Source organism: Myotis lucifugus, unplaced genomic scaffold (assembly GCF_000147115.1).
Source record: "Myotis lucifugus unplaced genomic scaffold, Myoluc2.0 scaffold_86, whole genome shotgun sequence".
In the NCBI taxonomy this organism is placed as follows: Eukaryota; Metazoa; Chordata; class Mammalia; order Chiroptera; family Vespertilionidae; genus Myotis; species Myotis lucifugus.
The window spans coordinates 1,891,594-1,910,476 of record NW_005871134.1 but is presented as its reverse complement, the minus strand read 5'-3'; the positions used below and the strand labels follow the sequence as shown (position 1 = coordinate 1,910,476).

Genomic DNA, 18,883 nt, shown 5'->3' with positions numbered 1-18,883 from the left:
TAGACCCACCATATTTGGAGTCAGACAAATTGGGGAACTCACCCCAGAAATGGGTACATCATCCACATATGATATTGTTGCTTGGATTTAAGTTGTACACCTCTGGCTACCTGGTAGGAAAGAAGAAGGGGCTCACCAACTGGCATGTCCTTGTCTTCCAGTCACAGTCCAGCGCACAAATACTACCTGACAACAGACCCCATGAGCGGGGCTGTCTTCCTCTCCGACACCAACAGCCGGCGGGTCTTCAAGATCAAGTCCACCACGGTGGTAAAGGACCTCGTCAAGAACTCTGAGGTCGTCGCGGGGACAGGTGACCAGTGCCTCCCCTTTGATGACACCCGCTGCGGGGATGGTGGGAAGGCCACGGAAGCCACACTTACCAATCCCAGGGGTAAGGCTTTGTTTTTCAGTCACTTTCAGTTAACATGTATTGGGGTGTTTTCCTTTTCCCAAAAAAATAGATGTTTATTATTGGGAAAATTTTGGAAAATATCATGAACTCTATGGAGAAAAGTTGACATCATAATTCTACCTTCCAGAAAAATTCTCAGTTAACATTTCCTATCTTTCCTTTTAGCCTTTTTTCTAAGTGAGTGGGTACATGTAATACTCACCAAAAATAAAGTGAGATCACATTAAACAAACGTTTAGTGACCTACCTTTCTTCCTAACTGATAAAAAATGAGCATTCTCCATGCCATTAGTCTTTGTACTGATTTTTAATGGCTGTATGGTGTTCCAGCAAGTGAATGGCCCATCATTTAGTTGGACATGTATGCTGTCTCTCACACTATTATGTTATAAAATCATTGCCGTGTATCATCTCTGTTCATTTGCTATAGGATGAGTTAACTAAGTTTCCATTTGAGTCCCACAAGAAGTTGGGCCTCTTCATACCCACAATCACAATTTTTCATCCACTTATTCATCAAGTATTTACTGAGGATGCATACTGAGGATGCAGTGCCTTGTGGTTGCATAGATAAGTTTATTGTAGCAGAAAAAAGAGACTTGAATGTGAATACTCTGGCTTGGGAGAGAACAGAAGGGCTTCCTGATACACAAGGAGAAAGAACTCTGTGTGGGAGTCCAAAGCCAAGAGAGGCCCCTGTGCCTAGGAGACTAGGAAGGAAGGCTGTTTGGAGGAGAAGCCAACATTAACAACAAATACCCATCATTCACCTTAAAGCCAGTGACCTATACTGTCTAAGCCTCAGGGTCCTCGTCAATAAAACAGTGGTAATAATACCTCTTGTGTCCACCCCCTAGGATCATTCTGAGGGTCAAAATTAATATATTGCATGTGATAACCTGTAAAAATGCCATGAGTGATTGTATTAGTAAATAGTGCCAGATTTCAGGGCCTGGTTCAAATCAAAGCCATTAGATGCTAGTGAAAACAGACAGTCCTGCATTCAAATTTGGTCATTGCCACCTACTAGCCTAGTGACTTTGGGTGCGTTGCTTAACCTCTCTGAGCTTTATTTCACTCATCTATGAAATAGATACTGTAGAGTTGTAGTACACATTAAATATTATCAGGAATGTTAATGCTTAGTACAATGGTATCAGTCACATAATAAACATCCCATAAATTGGGATTCCTATTATAATTATTATACTATATTGTATTGTGTTATATGACATCCCCTCATATCATATATTATATGATGCTAGAGGCCCGGTGCACAAAAATTTGTGCACTCGGAGGGGTCCCTCAGCCAGGCCTATGCCCTCTTGCAGTCTGGGACCCCTCAGAGGATGTCCACCTGCTGGCTTAGGCCCATTCCCTGGGGGATCAGGCCCAAGCTGACAGTCAGACATCCCTCTGGCAGCCCGGCAGCCCTCAGGGGATATCCACTTATCAGCAGGGAGCAGACCTAAGCTGCAGTCGGACATCCTTAGTGCTGCTGAGGAGGCGGGAGAGGCTCCCGCCACCACCACTGTGCTGGCAGCCATCAGCCTGGCTTGTGGCTGAGCAGATCTCCCCCTGTGGGAGCACACTGACCACCAGAGGGCAGCTCCTACATTGAGCGTCTGCCCCCTGGTGGTCACTGTGTGTCATAGTGACCAGTCATTCCCAGTTGTTCTGCTGTTAGGGTCAATTTGCATATTACCCTTTTATTATATAGGATTCTATATCTCTACCACATACCTGCAGTGGTCAGGTGGGAACTCTGTGAGATAAATATTATGACATCTGTGGTTAATCTTCCTCCTAAATATGATTTCCTAATACTAAAAGAGTAGCATAGGGTGGAAAGAGCTTACACTTAGGGACCCTGCATTGTGGTTTTGCTCTGCCACTCCTCTGAGCCTCAGTGTCCCCGTTGGTAAATGAGAAGATTGGGCTAAATGATCCCTGAGACCCCCTTTCAGTTGCAACATTTTACTCTATGAATTACAACCAGGGATTTTTTTTCTGAGATTTTTTACTCTCTCCGGGTCTTTCTCAGTTGCTCTACAGCAGTGATTTTCAACCTTTTCATCTCATGGCACACATAAACTAATTACTAAAATTCTGTGGCATACCAAAAAATGTATTATATTTTTTTGCCGATCTGACAAAAAAAGATATAATTTTGATTCATTTATACCAGACAGATAGCTGTTGTTATGGTGGCTGTTGTCATTTTTTCATTTGGCAATCTAAGGGAAAAGAGGTCAGTGCCCCTGACTAAATAGTCAGGTATTGCATGTTTAAAAAAATCTTGCAGTTCACCTGTTGAAAATCCCTGCTCTACATAGGTGTGTTCTCCACCCTACACACACACACACACACACACACACACACACACACACACACTACACACAGATATAGTGACAGTGAAATTGCCCAAAAGCCTGTGATTAACCCAAATAGAAATGACAAGGGTGCCACAATATGCAGACACTCTGTAACAGGGAGAAGAAAAGCTGTTCATCTATTTAGCACAACAAAAGAAGACAAAATGAAGTAATTAATTAGAGGACAGATTATTTCTATTAGCCTGTGCAGCCAACTTTGTAAACAAGAAACCCAATTGTTCATGGAGCACTCATCAGTCCTAGCAGATGGAAGGAGAGACAGCATAGCCAGGCAGATAAGAAAACTCCTGTCTTGGTACTTGAAGAATGTAATTCATTCACATTCTAGGCAGGGACCAAAGACAGGCATCCCGCCTTGAGGCTGCCTGGTCCTCGGTATGAAATCACTCTCCAGCCCTGAACAGCCCAGGAGGGGGAAGAAGGAACCACTGCTCCTGTGGCCTTGGCTCTCTCAGAAGCCCTTGGTATCTAAAACCACCCTCTGACCTGTCATAGACACGTGGACCCTGAGAGCAAGGGCCTTAAAACCCACAAAGTGCTGGTCAGGTTCTCATAATAAGTCACTAATAATTATGGAGGGCTAACGATTACAAGTCAGGTGTATTATCCCCATTTTATGGATGAGGAAACTGAGAATTGGAAGGGGAGAGACTTACCCAAGGCTATACCACTGGATACTTCAAGTGTCTCCACCTCTGTGAAGCTTCTGCAGACCCCTTCTTTTAGTTCCTTCCCCAGAGAAAACTGAGCAGAACAAAACACAGAATCTCTTTTATTTCATCATGAACCCTCTCAGGCTTGTCATTCCCTAGGGGCACGAGGGCATGTCTTGCCAGTGGCTCAGCCCCAGCCCCCTGAGCCATCCTCCATTTAGGAGGGGTGTGTCTAACGTCAGGGATTCTGGACCTGAGGTGGAAGTCAATATTAACTGTGAGCATTTTTTAAACAAGCCTTGGTCCTTGTTCCAGCCACCCCCTGAATTAGTATTTCCCAGAGTGAGGCCAAGCAGGTATATGTTGAAAAACTCTTCAGGTAATTCTGTGGGACATCTCTGGTTAAGAAGTACTAACTGACTAGAGAGGTTTTCAAACTTTGATTTCTATCATTATTACCCAAGGTGCTTGTCAAAAACACAGATACCTGCTCAGGCTCCACTGACATTTTCTCAACAGCTGCCTGGGGGTTCATCTTAGCAAACTCCCAGGGGGTTTGCACACACATCCAAGAGTGGGAAATACAGATTTAGAACAATTCCTTCATTGAACAGCTGAGACACAAATCTAGAGCTTTCCAGTGACTAGCCCAAGGTCACACAGCTGGTCAGGGAGGAAGTCAGCAGGGTGGGACAGTCTGGGACAGTCTAGCAAATGGAGCAGATGATTTTTAGTCATAATTTTGACTCCTCTCTTCAACATGCCTTTTTTAGAAATTAACTTCACCAATATTCTCTATACAAATCCAAAGGATTCTTTTGGGGGGCTCTCTACTTCTGTGAAACCAGAGTAGTAATAGAAAAACATGAAAGATGATTATCTTGGAAGGAAAGAAAAATTATTATTGAAAAGGAGATGTGATTAGTGTAATTTAATTACAGGTCTTCAGAAGTAGGTTATTTAAATAATTCACAGTTTTGATATTGAAAAAAGATCCTCCTTATGGCTACATCTAGTGCTTACAAGCCCCCAGAAGGGATGAGTCCAGTGTTTGTGGATGGGTCACGTGGTAGGTAAAAATCCCCAGAAGCAACAAGATGGAGGGGAATCTTGAGACTTGGGTTCTCATCCCTACTCTGAACAAGCCACTCCACACCTCTGGCGTGTCTCCTCATCTTCAGAAGGGGAATGAATGATGTGCGGAAGAGCCAATCAAATCCTGGAGAGGAGGTTCTCTGTCATCCCACAAGCTCCATGAGTAGGTGGGTTGTGACCACCTCTAACCCTGAGTGTTCTCTGCCCAGGCATCACGGTGGACAAGTCGGGGCTGATTTACTTCGTGGATGGCACCATGATCAGACGCATTGACCAGAATGGGGTCATCTCCACCCTCCTGGGCTCCAATGACCTGACCTCGGCCCGGCCCCTCAGCTGTGATTCTGTCATGGATATTTCTCAGGTAAGGAGAAGCTGTGTCTGCCAGGGCCCTGGGTCCGCACGCTCAGCCTCTCACTGGCACCCAGGCAGCCCGCTGGCCGTTGATCTTACACCACACAAGCCTTTTAAGAACACACTCTTGGAGCTGGGTCTGTACATAACACTCGGGACACGGAGATGAATAGGGCGCAGCTTCTCGCCCTGGGAGTTCACCATCAGGGTTAACAAGTGGTGACAGAGGGCAGCTGTCCCAGGAAGCCTCAAAGGCAGCAGAGATGCACACTGTGAATTTAAATCCATGGCCACCTGACTTCCCGCTTTGGAAACACAGCTACTTACACATTGTCTGTTCTCCTTCTAAATAGGAGGACAGGAATTCCATCCACCCTTTCCTCCACTATAACCAGGGTGCCTGATACACAGTAGGAACACAACCAGTATTTGGTGATTTATTAATTGATTGATTGACTGAATCCTGGCTTTGCCACTCACCATCTGAGTATCTTTAAACAAGTTTCTGAGGTCCTTGGAGCCTCATTTTTCACATCTGTAAAATGGACATCAGCCAGGCAGTATTGCTTTAAGAACACAGAAAGCAATGCCTGTGAGGCTCCTAGCATTGCTTGGCACTTCAGAGATGATCAATCAACAGAAGTCTTAGGGCCCACTTTCTCAAAGGAGGGGACATTTGTGCCAGGTGTTGAAGGTTGGATAGGGGTTTGCTGGGTGTTGAGGAAGAATGGAGACATTTCACACAAAGGGTGCAGCATGTGTGAAGATACAGAGATGTTAATGGGCCCAGACATTCAATGAGCATTGGGAAATTGAATGCCTGAGCATAGGGTTCTTGTAAGGAAATAGTAGCAGGAGTTGAAACTGGAAGCATGATTTAGGGTCAGTTGGTGAAGGTCCAGAGAAAAGGGTTTGGACCTTTGCAGGTGGCACCAGGAACCTAGCGTAGACCAGAGGAAGACACAGGTGACAGCTATTCAGCATGTCTGTAATTTGTCCTGCAATGACTTGGTCAGGGATGTGTCCTTTATTGCTAGATCCTTTGTCAGGGCCTGACTAGTGCTTAGTCGGTGAGCATCCATCTTGCCAGCATGAGCAAAACCAAGGAAACAGGAGGCTGGAGTTACCTTTAATTGCACATTGGTGTCAGCAATAGCCACACTTACCTTGTTAAACCCCCTCACTGCTAGGGGAGCCTGCACACAGGCCCTATTCCACTGCCCGTGGACCCACTCCCTGGTGCCCAGCAGGCGGCAGAGGCTGGGAGGCCTCATGGCTCATGCCTACCTCGGTTAGAGATGTGTGTCACAGAACCCCTTTCCCAGAGCCCCAGAGCTGCTGCACGGGTCCCCACACCCTCGTCACATCCCTGTTGGATGCAGATATGATTTCCCTCTGCGCCAGCTGTTGAGATGGTCACACTCCAGAACAGAGTCTGTTCTCTGCTGCTCGTCTTCCCAGTTTGGCGAGCTTCCCTTGCTGGCTGCAGTTTCCCTCTCCAGTCTGTGAGCCAGCCTGGATTGCCCAAGCAGGAAGCTGCCACGGCCTGAGGATGTGTGTGCAAGTGTTTTCAACTCTTAGAATGGACCCTCCACCAGCCAGCACCAGATGCCAAAAATTTTCAATCCACACATGGGGAAATTATTTCACTTTAGATAGAGGTACTGCCAAGCAGCCAGAGCAAAGGCTTGGAGGACAACTGCCATATAGCAGAGGGGGGAAACCCACACTGCGATTCAGAAATCCTGAATAAGAAATCTTTATGTCCCTGGTCCTCCCTACTCTGACCGTGGAATCTAAGCGTGGAATTCTTTTGGCCAAACGCTCCAGACACAGGCATGTATTTTTATATGCACATATGGGCAGAGGGCACTGGCTTCCGTTCTCAGAGCCTCCTCTGTTATAAACACCCAGCTACCTCACCGTCCATGGGGACTAGGGAGGGAAGCCAGAGAGCTAAGAACACAGCTCAGGGGCAAGAGAGCAAAGAGCAGAACCAGGGAACTCAGGCCAGCTGCTCTGGGAGGAGACGAAGACCAGACCCTAGGAGAACCCAGAGGTAGGCAGAGAGTGCAGAAGGAACAAAGGGTGTCACCTGTTCACAACCGTAGATTGGTTCTCAGCTCAGCTGGCTGCAGCCACCACAGACACAGAGGATAACTCTGGACTTAGGCTCCAAAATGATTGCCCGAGGACCTATACTGTTCTGCACACATTTAAAAACGGGGACACAGAAATGAGTACTGTTCCACTTTTCCTGTTTAGCTGTCAAAATAATCCCGAGAGCTAGCTATTATCAATCCCATTTTACAGATCAGGACACCGAGGCGTGGTGACAGAAAATGCAGTTATAAATGCAGAGCCCCAGGCTAGGCTCCACCAGGGATGTGAAAATGAATTGTGTTTAACCCAATCATGTACATCAATTACCTAGCACAGTGCTGGCCAGCTAGCAATAGGCTGTAACTATTCATTCCCTTTATAATTTGCTGAGGGCTGCCTTGTGCATTGTCTTGTTTGATTCTCACACTCACTTTATGTAATATTTATTACCTGCATTTACATAGGGGGAAAGCAGTTCAAAGTATTTAAGTAACTCGAGTAAGATCACACCTGTAGGAATTGTGGAGCCGAGAGAGGACTCAAGGTGTCCTGGCCCCAAACCCCTCCCTCTCTCTATGCCCTTCACAGTCGTTCATTTGTTCATTCATTTGACAATCCAGTTTTTGAAGCAAATCACTCTGCAATAAGGCAGTCACCTCAAAGTGCCTTATAAGGGCACAGCAGCTGGGGAGGACAGGAGAGGGGCTCCATGCCCCCTCAGGACCACAGAACATGGGGGCTGGAGGGGCCACGGTATGAAGGCTCCTCCCTCCATGTCGTTGATGGGAAATGAAGCCTCACCGTGATTGTCACTAACAGGGAGGTGAGATCAGAGAAGCGTGGGCACTTGGTCTGGTCCAGGACATCACCCGGGCACTGGGACAGCCAGGACTGGCTCCAAGAGCGCAGCTTCCCTCCCAGGTCCCTCTGCACACGTGGCTGTAAAGGAGAGAGCAGGGAAGCACTCACCCTTCCTTCATACCCCTCTCTCCACCCCCTCTCCCTAACCTGGCCCCCTCTCCCCCCCCTCCCCACCCACTCATCAGGAAGCCATCTTTTCATCATAATGACAGGCAGAAAGGTCTGGGCAAGCAGGTCCCCAAGGTGCCACAGGACCAGAGGGCATAAAATATTTAGCAGCGAGTGTTGACAGAAATGGGTTTTAGGAAATTGAAAATTCCCCTGTCACTTTAGAGTAAACTGTGTTCTTGATGCAGCTGAAGGCTGTGGGCCTCTGTGCTCCAGAGAGCACTGGGCGCGTGAAGGCAGCCGCCTGGCCATCGGCGCTGCCCTGCCTCAGGCTCCCTGTCCTGTGAGGACAGAGGGACCCAGGCTGGGAGCAAGGGAGCAGGAAAACCTTAGGAAGCAGGGTCTGGGGATCGTGCAGAAGAAATGAGAAAGGGCCTGCCCCATCCTGAGAAGGGACCTCAGCTAATGGGGCAGATGAAGGTGTCCACGTCTCCTGAGTAAGGAATTTACAGGGGTTTCTCTTTACATCTGTAAACTGTCACATAGACATTGTAGGAAATTTACAAAGTTAGTAATGGCAAAGAAGAAAGTTAAAATTGCCTCTAATCCCAATATGGTTACCATCTTAGGGTATATCCCTCAAGCTTTTCATCTCCTCCCTATCCATAATCGATCTAATTTACTGTATTTCCCCCCAGTTGGGATCACACTATACTTACAGCTCTGTAACCTGTTCTTTCCACATAATACATGGCGAACAGTTTCTGATATCATTAAATATCCAGCTGTAAAATCAGTTATAATGGCTACACAGACTATTTTAATTTATGGGTGAACTAAATGTACCATAACTTATTTAGCCCATTCTCTGTCCTTGGGCATTTGAAGTAGTTCCAGTTTTTCACCATTATTGAAAATGGCTGTGATAATCACCCTTCTAGACAATGGTGTACACGATTATATTTCTGGAAGAGAAGTTTCTTATCTAAAGGCATATGCTTGTTTAAATAAGCCCAGATTAGACCGAATGCCAACATTTTGTAGGACCCTCACTCGGGAAACTAAGGTGACGAGTCCCTAGGGATCGGATAAGCAAATCAGCTGAAGGCAGCACATGTCAGCACTTCCAGCCCCTGTGCAGTGTGGCTGGACCCCTTGGGGACACAGCTTCACGCCAGCTCCTCCCCATGCGATATATCCAACCATGCAGCCTCCATTCACTCAGCAAAGCATTCCTCACCTCACCCACACCTGCCGGTGGTCTTTCCCGCGTGCCCACCTGCAGACTCACCATGGTCCCTGCCAGCTTCCCTGCCTGGCTCAGAATAGGCTCCAACATGGGGCCCAGGACCTCTGAACCCCTCCTTCCCATTGCCAGGAGCACCTGTTCCCCATGGCACTAAACATCATTATCTAGAGCAGGGCTTCACAAACTTCAGTGTACATGGGAGTCTCCAGGGATGTTGTTTAAATACGGTTTCTGACGCAGTAGGTTTGGGTGAGACCTACCATTCTGCATTTCTGACTAGCTCCAAGGTGAGGCCAGTGCTGCTGGGCCGGTGATCACACAGGGAGGAGACAGGATCCGGTTGTCATTTCCAGCCCCATGTTAGAATCACCCAGGAAGCTTTGGAAATCATGCCAGGGCCTGAGCCCTACAACCAGGGATCTGACTTCGTTGACCAGGGGTGGGATTTGAGCACCAATACTTTCTAAAATCACTGCAGGTAATTTGAATGGGTGGCCAAATTTGGAAATCACTGGTCTGGAACTATGTCAGAGAGGGTCCATGGTTATTCTGTCTTTATATCCCCAGCACCTAGCCACGTGTTAATCCAAGAATTGAGAAGTCATCTTTCATACAAAAATCATATCAATAGTTCATGAAGAGTTTCTCTTAAGCCTCTGGGCCACACCTACTTCAGACTCTATCAGTCTTCCCCTCCCACCTCCATAGCATTAGCTACCATCCTCTGAGCACTTACTGTGGGTCAGGCTCTCTGCCCTGTGGTCATTCCCATTTTACAGATGTGAATATTGAGACTCAGGGAGGCAAAGGACCTGCCCAAGGTGATAAGTGGTGGGGCTTGGATATGAACCCAGGCCTGTCTGACTCCAAAGTCTGTCTCTTGCCTACTTTTTTGCTTCTTTGCCTTTTTTTTATTTGTTCTTCATGTTTTGTCAATCTAATAGAGGCCATCAGATGTCTTGCATGATTTCATTCTGATAGGGGCCTGACATCCATTGTGGATGACAGGCTGCTGTGAGGACCAGGCATGTGAAGGCACTTGGGACACTGTTATGGACCATATGGAGTATGGGGTGATTAGTGGTGGGCACTTTGCCAAGCATTTGAGTGTTGGTATCTCCATTGTCAGGTTCGCTTGGAGTGGCCCACAGACTTAGCCATCAACCCAATGGACAACTCCCTCTATGTCCTCGACAACAACGTGGTTCTGCAAATCTCTGAAAACCACCAGGTGCGCATTGTTGCCGGGAGGCCCATGCACTGCCAGGTCCCCGGCATCGACCACTTTCTGCTGAGCAAGGTGGCCATCCATGCAACCCTGGAGTCAGCCACCGCCTTGGCTGTCTCTCACAATGGCGTCCTGTATATCGCTGAGACCGATGAGAAAAAGATCAACCGAATCAGGCAGGTCACCACGAGCGGAGAGATCTCGCTAGTGGCTGGGGCCCCGAGTGGCTGTGACTGTAAAAATGATGCCAACTGTGATTGTTTCTCTGGAGATGATGGTTATGCCAAGGATGCAAAGCTGAATACCCCATCTTCCTTAGCTGTATGTGCTGACGGGGAACTCTACGTGGCCGACCTTGGGAATATCCGAATTCGGTTTATCAGGAAGAACAAGCCTTTCCTCAACACCCAGAACATGTATGAGCTGTCTTCACCAATTGACCAGGAGCTCTACCTGTTTGATACCAGTGGCAAGCATCTTTACACCCAAAGCCTGCCCACAGGAGATTACCTCTACAACTTCACCTACACTGGAGATGACGACATCACATTCATCACAGACAACAATGGCAACAGGGTGGACATCAGCCGAGACTCTACCGGGATGCCCCTCTGGCTGGTGGGCCCAGATGGCCAGGTGTACTGGATGACTATGGGCACCAACAGTGCACTCAGGAGTGTGACCACACAAGGACACGAGCTGGCCATGATGACATACCATGGCAACACTGGCCTTCTGGCAACTAAAAGCAATGAAAATGGATGGACAACATTTTATGAGTAAGTATCAGGCAAGGCCATTTAATAGTTTTATTTCATGAGATGTATTATAGGATTAGAGGTGAATTGATGGAGTGTTAATTTTTGTTATGTCCTTTCAGTTCAGGATTTGGGATGCAAACCCTTATCTATAATATATTCTGCATGTTCATATTTGAGTTGCTTGTGCCTGGGAAGGAACATGTTGTAGTGGAAAAGGCATGAGCTTTGGAGTCAGAGGAACTGAGCTGGAATCCCAGCTCTCCCATGGACATAATCTCTGGAGGCCTCAGTTTCCACATCTGTGAAATGGAAACAATGACTACCTTCTCAACATACCACAGGGAGGTGATATAGATGAAAAGTACTTGATAGAGTGCTAGCATCTTCGTATGACCACTGTCCAGAAATATGGCAATGGGGAAAGGAACATTTCCATGTAGATGAATTGTCCAATTACCAAAGCTCACATCTTAAGTTAAAAAAAATTTTTTTCATTTTAACCATTTTGGATGGAACTTATGAAGTGCTTTACATGCCTCCCTTCTCGAACACATTATACAGACATAATGAAATCTTTATTTTTATGAGTCAAGGTCATTCATAAGGAACACCCACAATTGCACAGTATGCTGTAATATGAAGATAGTTTCAAGGAAGTGATGCGGTAAGGCTATAGGACCCTTCCCTCCTGCCCCAAATGATTCTACACTTTCTTTTATTGGGTCCTGTGTCTAATAGGTATAGTTGTACTGCTTCCTCCCTTGGGGTGGCACTATTGAATCACTAGTTGTTTCTGCAATAGAGCCCCCTCAAGTAGCTCACTTCCCTTCTCTTCACCCAGGATAGGGCTTCCTCCGTGGTGTGGTCAGAGAACCAGAGATCAGTTCATTCCAATCCTATTAAAAACCAAATATATCTGAGATGTTTCTCTATAAGCTATTTTAATCAATGGACTTCATAACATCTCCCTTTCTACCTAGATTTTAAGGTTCTTTTTAAGGTCTTAGCCACATTCCAGAGTCTGTCTAACTGAGTCTGCTGAGCACATGACCGTTAGATAAGTATGCAGGAGTTGGGGAGGGAACTAGCCTTGTTGCGCACCAGACACGGGTTAGGAACCACATGGTTGCGTTTAATTCTCACACCAGCTCTGGGAAATGGGTGATATTATCCGTTTTACAGAAATTGGAACTGAGATTCAGAGAGGCTCATTCATCCACTGTTATATGTGAGAACATAGCAGAACACATCTGTCTGATGCCGGAGCACATGCTCATTGAGCTCTGCCTTGCTTCCCGCTGCTGTTTATTAATTCCAAATGAACTTGAATCTTTGAGCCATAAATTTTTCTTAAGCTTGATCAAGCATCCGTTTCTCACAGTCCTAGAATTCGAAGGAAAAGGATCTGTAATAGGTTTTTAAATACAATGTGCACCAAAAAAATGTCACAGCAATTTGTACAAAGTTCACTGGCTAAATTCCTTGTTAATTATAAAGAAAAGACAAAGATCCAGGAAAACAGCAATTATCTTGATTAACTCATTGAAATGGAAATACGCTAAATAATTCCATTTTCCCCCATTGCCCGACAGAAACCTCTTATATATTATTTAGCCAATACAGGGGTTTCTTTGTCAGAGCAAGTTGGTACACTCAATTAGTTCCCAAGGTCACTCTCTAATCCCAAACTGAATTCTTACACTTCACTGCACCCGTTACTCTCTACCAACCCTGAAATCTAAAACCATTTCCTACAACTCTCCCAGAAAGGACCCCATTTCTCCCTCTCTGGCTTCCCTGATAAAATATACAGCCAGAGTTAATGTTTTATTAAGAAGAAGAAGTTAATACAGGTGCTTTGTATAAAATCGTATTCAAAATTCCAAAGTATCCACTAAATAGCATTACCCAGGAGTGGAAGATAAAAGCCCTAAAATAAAGATAGAAACTCATTTTTTGAGGTCCTACTACGTGTCAGGCTCTTTCCCATTTAATTTTCATAGCAACCTCAGGTGGTAGAAATTATCACCCACATTTTTTACAGATGAACAGACTAAGGGACAGTGAGATTAGGTAACTCATCTGTCAACAATCACCATGAATACATGGCAGAGCCAGAACACAAATCTGTATTCTTTTAACTACACTGACTGGGTTCACCTTAAGTTCTTTGTGACTCAGATAGAAATAGAATCTATTTATAGGGATAGTCTGAGGTTCAAAATTTCAAAGAGATAAAATATGGAAAATTCAATGTCTTACTCATCATAAGTACTCAAATGATATCTGCTGTGGTTGTCATTATTAATTTATTATTATTATTATTATTATTATTATTATTATTATTTACAAGCCGTATTAGTGGCAGCACCAGTAATTGCAGAAATGTTGTTTGGGCATGAAAGATGTACCCGGGAGCAGCTTCAAGTAAATGAATCAAAGGAGCAGACAAAGGTTGCAATTGCAGTTGGTAGGGAATTAGAGGTCAGACCAGAAGAGCAAGATCAAGTGGCACATCTCAGAGATCAGAACTAGGAAAGGGTCATGTCTCTGAGAATATCCAAAATGGGCTGGGAAAAAGGCATGCAGAGTGGGTCAAGGAAAACTGGTCCAGCTCAGATTGTGAGCACAGGTGAGGTACCAGATAGCTGTTCTCACTGGGTGATCGCTGCGTGACTTGGGCAGGCTAGCTGGCTTCCAGACACAAGTCTCAACCAGAAACAATGCCTGCTCTACCCAATTTCAGGGCCATTGTGAGGACCAGAAAAATTAAATAAACCCTGAAAGTAAAAATACTTCACAAACTATGAAGCTCCCAAGAAGTAAAGGTGTGATATTATTATCATTATGGTGTTTCTTAACATAAATTTGGACAGATTTTTCTTTTTTTAATATATTTTTTATTTCAGAGAGGAAGGGAGAGGGAGAGAGAGAGAGAGATGGAAACATCAATAATAAGAATCATTGATCAGCTGCCTCCTGCACACCCCCAACTGGTGATTAAGCCCACAACCCAGGCACACACCCTGACCAGAAATCAAACTGTGACCTCCTGGCTCACAGGTTGATGCTCAACCACTGAGCCATACCAGCTGGGCAGATTTGGACAGATTTTTCCAAGGCACCATTGCTCTAGTGAATTTTCTACTTTTGGCTCCATGAGGCAGCTTAGTGAATTCCAATCCAAATGCTCTAATATTTAAACAAAAAAATCAGCCCAGGCTTGCCTGTGACATGGGCTATTACTGAAACCAGTTTTAAGTTGGCTTAATTGATCCTCTCAACAGATTAAATAATACATGTAACATAAATATCACACACTTCAGAGAAACTTGACTTAAAGAGTTCACAATTCTGAGGAATCAAGGTTAGTTTCCTTCCCTCGGCCCACAGATCTGCTGGCAGAAAACTTCAAAGGAATCTATAATGCAACCTTCATCTCCAATATGTGGCATCATTCATTTCAGACTTGGCTCCTGGGTCAATGGCATTCGATGGCTAAGAAAATGGCCTGATGAGCATGAGGTTCCAAGACTGGCTTGCTGAGTGGGCAGGAGCAATCCGTTTCCCCAAGTTTCACAGGGAGAGTGGCTCTGGTGTCCCCTGACAGCCCCTGTCATAGTTACGCTAACATTAACTCCTGTGAGACCCTAATTTATCTCTGTATCAAGCTTAGGGCTTGCCACCTAATAGGTGTACAGCAAGTATTTTATGAATGAAATATAAATCCAGAAGGGAAAGGAGATCAAGAAGGGAAGAGAAAATATGCTGTAATTAGAAGGATACTAGATTCGAATCCCAGCTTCAGCACTGACACTGCTCCCAGCAGGATCTAGAATTCAACTCAAAAGGTTCAAATGAAGAGCCTGGGCTTCTGGGTTTTGCTGAGGATGTAAGAGCTAGAAAGAGCATTGTTCCTAGTCTTACAAAAAAAAAAAAGTAAGCCAGACAAATGGCCAATTCACAAGTTTTCCTTGAATTCCTTCTCTGAGGCCAGAGGGCAATAAACTGAGTAAATCCAATGGGCAACAGACTCCTGAAGAGAAAGACAAGATGTGAGCCCTCAATTCCCTGGGTAAGTGCAGCCAGTTACCAGAAAGAAGAGTCCAGCTAGGCTAGCTGGTAAGTTTACAAATGCTAAGTGTATGAAACCCTTGGGGGCTGCAGAGACTGGGGAAGTCCACATTCTCTTCAGACCTTTCTCCTCAAACCCCACCAGGTACTCTCAAGAAGTGGAGAAAGATTTAAGAAAGTGTGCCTTGTATACAAGTATACTTCAGGGAGAGGTACAGCAGTTGCTGAGGGAGGGACTCAAATATCTGCCTGCTCTACCCAGACTCTACGCACCTTCCTCCCACATGGAACAGAAGCCTTAATCTGTGGCAAGAAGGGCAGCTAACTCTATACTACTTAGGCACTGGTGGAAACCCATTACAGCTGAATGAGGGAAGAAAACATTTTTAAACTTCTTCTGGGAGGGTAGTAATCTGCAATGGGCTCAGAATGAAAAGGGGCAGGGGCACTGAAGAGGTCGCACTGTTGAGACTCAGGGACACATGGGTATGTAAGACTGAGGTTTAATCAGAGCAATAGAGAAACAACAATGGTAAGAGCAAAGAGTCTAGGTGGAGCTCACCAGCCCCTACCACTAGCTAAAAAGCTAAACCCAACAGTGAAAAGCACAGTAGTATTGGGAAAAAGATAAGAAAGGGACAAGAGCATGGAAAGAGACCCTCTCTGGGAGGTAGCACAAAGAGGGAACCTAAAGCTGAGGATGGAGTTAACACTGAGGGGAGGGGGAAAGTTTAGCACCCTAAACACAAGGTGGTTAGCAGAATTTAACACCTGTTTCTAAGGTTAGCCATAGAAACAATAGACTTCAAAGCCAGTTCAAATCCTAAGTAAAGTAACTCATGCACCCATGCACCCACACTAAAATACTAGCAGAAGGAAACTCATACCCATCTTAAGGCATAAAACCTGTTACCTCCATCTCTACTGTGCTACACAAGATGTGACACTTTCAACAGAACATACAAAAAGGCAAAAAAAAGCACAACCCACTTCCAAGAGACAAAGTAATCATCAGAACCACACTCAGATATGACACAGAGGTTAAAACTTTTTTTTCAGGGATTTTTAAACTATAATTATGTTAAAGGCCCTAATGGAAGAGGTGAACAAGATCAGATGGATACTTTCAGCAGAGAAATGGAAACTATAAGAGAGAATAAAATGGAAATACTAGAAACGAAAAACAGTTACAGAGATGAAGAACTCCTAGGATGGGCTTATCAGTCGACTTGACACAGCTAAGGAAAGAAGATAGGTCTATAGAAATTACCCAGTTTCTCAAACAATAATCCTGATGTTGATCAACAAGACTGAACAAATTGCCCTGACTATCAAAAGACTACTTTAGGTTCACTTTAGATTTAACAGAAATATCTACATATCTACATATTAGTGTAGTTCATATCTACACTAATAAAGGAGAATCATGCAAATTAACCATCACTCCACCACTCCGCTACACCCACCAGCCAATCAGAGTGACTATACAAATTAACCCAACAAAGATGGTGGTTAATTTGCATACACAGGAGTAGAGTGAAGACTGAAGACGACTGAAGATGGTGGCAGCCACGGAGCTGGAGCGAGCAGGAGGCTTGTGTTGCTCCCAGTGACAGAGGAAGCCAAGCTTCCTGCCGGCCCTGGACTCCACTCAAGGAGGGGCTGGGGGCCTGGGTCGCCAGGCTTCCAGGCTTCCAGCCCGCCCTGGGCTCCGCTTGAGGAGCTGGAAAAAAAAGGAGGGGCTGGGAGCAGCTGGAGAAGAAAAGCCAGGCCTCGCTACTGCAACTGGAACAAAGGCCTGGGTCCCAGGTGCCGAAGGAAAACCGGTGTTGGCAGCCAGGGGAAGGAAGGCCTATTGCACGAATCTTCGTGCAATGGGCCACTAGTTTATATATAATTCAAGTCATTTGAATGACGGCTTTTTTTGGGGGGATATCTGCTTGCAGAGATATAAGCTCCAACTGGTCAAGACCACCTACATACAGCACCTATTTTGTTTTGTTTTGTAACAGCTTTATTGAGATATAAAGCATCTATTTTTAATAACATAGCATCTATTTTTAAATAGCATTCAAAATTATAATTATAGTTCAAGTAAATTTGGGCCTATTTTCAAAATAAACTGAAATTATAGCTACTATTATATAGGCAAAATGACAAATCACTAAATATCCTACAAAAAGCCTTGAGACATATCTTTTGTCTAATACTAAAAAAAGAAATACACACTACCAAATTGAAAGGAAGTTGTGAAACAGAGACCAAATTATGAAAATAAAAGTTCAAGTCTTCAAAAACAAAAAGAAAGAAATTACCCAGACTGAAATACAAAGAGAAAAACCAGTGAAAAAATACAGAACTGGATATCCAAGAGCCAGGGGGCATATCAGCTAGTTTATTATTAATGGAAGTGGAATTCCAGGAGAAGAGAGAAAGAATAAGGCAAAAGAAATATTTGAGGATTTGATGGTTGAGAATTATCCATAAGTAATGACAGATACCAAGCCATAGACCCAAAAAGCTCAGAGAGACCAAGCAGAATACACACACACACACACACACACACACACACACACACACATCCCTAGGCATATATTCAAATTGCTAAATACAAGAGAAAATATTGAGCAGCTGTGGGGGAGGCGGTGGGAGGGGAGTAAGTGGAAGGCATTTCATACAGAAGAACAAAGATAATAATTACACAGACTTCTCATCAGAAACCATGCAAGCTAGAAGACAAAAGTGCTGAATATAAAGGAAAAAAACTGTCAACCTAGAATTCTACACCCAACAAAAATATATTTCAAATAAATAAATGTTATAGAGATATAAGCAAGGACAAGGGAACCAAGAAAGGATGGTAAGGCATCCAAGGCAGTAATAATAGTGAACAACCATGACCAACCATCAGGCTGAAGGGCAAAGCAGGGAAAGAATAGGATATTGTTACTGAATTCAGTGGGTGCTGTGACCATGGAAGAGAAGCCATCTGGTAGAAACAGTAATTGCAGATAGATACAGCCACTATTAGAAATACAGTAATGCCTGGCCAGTGTGGCTCAATGGTTGAGCATTGACCTAGGAACCAGGAAGTCACGGTACGATTCCCAGTGAGGGTGCATGCCCAGGTTGCAGGCTCGATCCCCAATAGGGGGCATGCAGGAGGCAGCCAATCGATGATTCTCTCTCATCATTAATGTTTCTCTCTCTCGCTCTCTCTGAAGTCAATAAAAACATATTAAAAAAAAAAAAACAAAAGAAACATAGTACTGAAGGAGAAGGGGAAAATGAAAAACTCTAGATCCCCAATTTCTTGGGCCAGTGCCTACCATTGACTGAATCCAACCAGAAGCAAGCCAGCAAGAGGGCCCAGAGATGTAGTCTGTGAGGTTCAGCTCTTCTGGGCAGAGAAGGGCACAGAAAGGATCTGAGGGGTGAAAAGAGAATAACCAGTGCAGACACCTACTGGCTCTATGACGTATACCTGTCAGAGCCAGGATTCAATCCCAGATCTACCTGAATCCTTTCTCCTAGATGCACTGCCTCAAGTACATCATCAGTGAGAGATAAGACCTATAGTGTGGGG

At 44.8% G+C, this 18,883-nt stretch overlaps 1 protein-coding gene across 1 annotated transcript in view; it reads left to right on the top strand.

The window, feature by feature from the left end:
- TENM4 (teneurin transmembrane protein 4) overlaps positions 1 to 18,883 on the top strand; it is a 198,082-nt gene that overhangs the window by 141,415 nt on the left and 37,784 nt on the right. Inside the window, 3 exon segments of the mRNA XM_023755918.1 lie at positions 162 to 394; positions 4,769 to 4,923; positions 10,364 to 11,241. Of these exon segments, the coding sequence (XP_023611686.1) occupies positions 162 to 394; positions 4,769 to 4,923; positions 10,364 to 11,241 (1,266 nt within the window).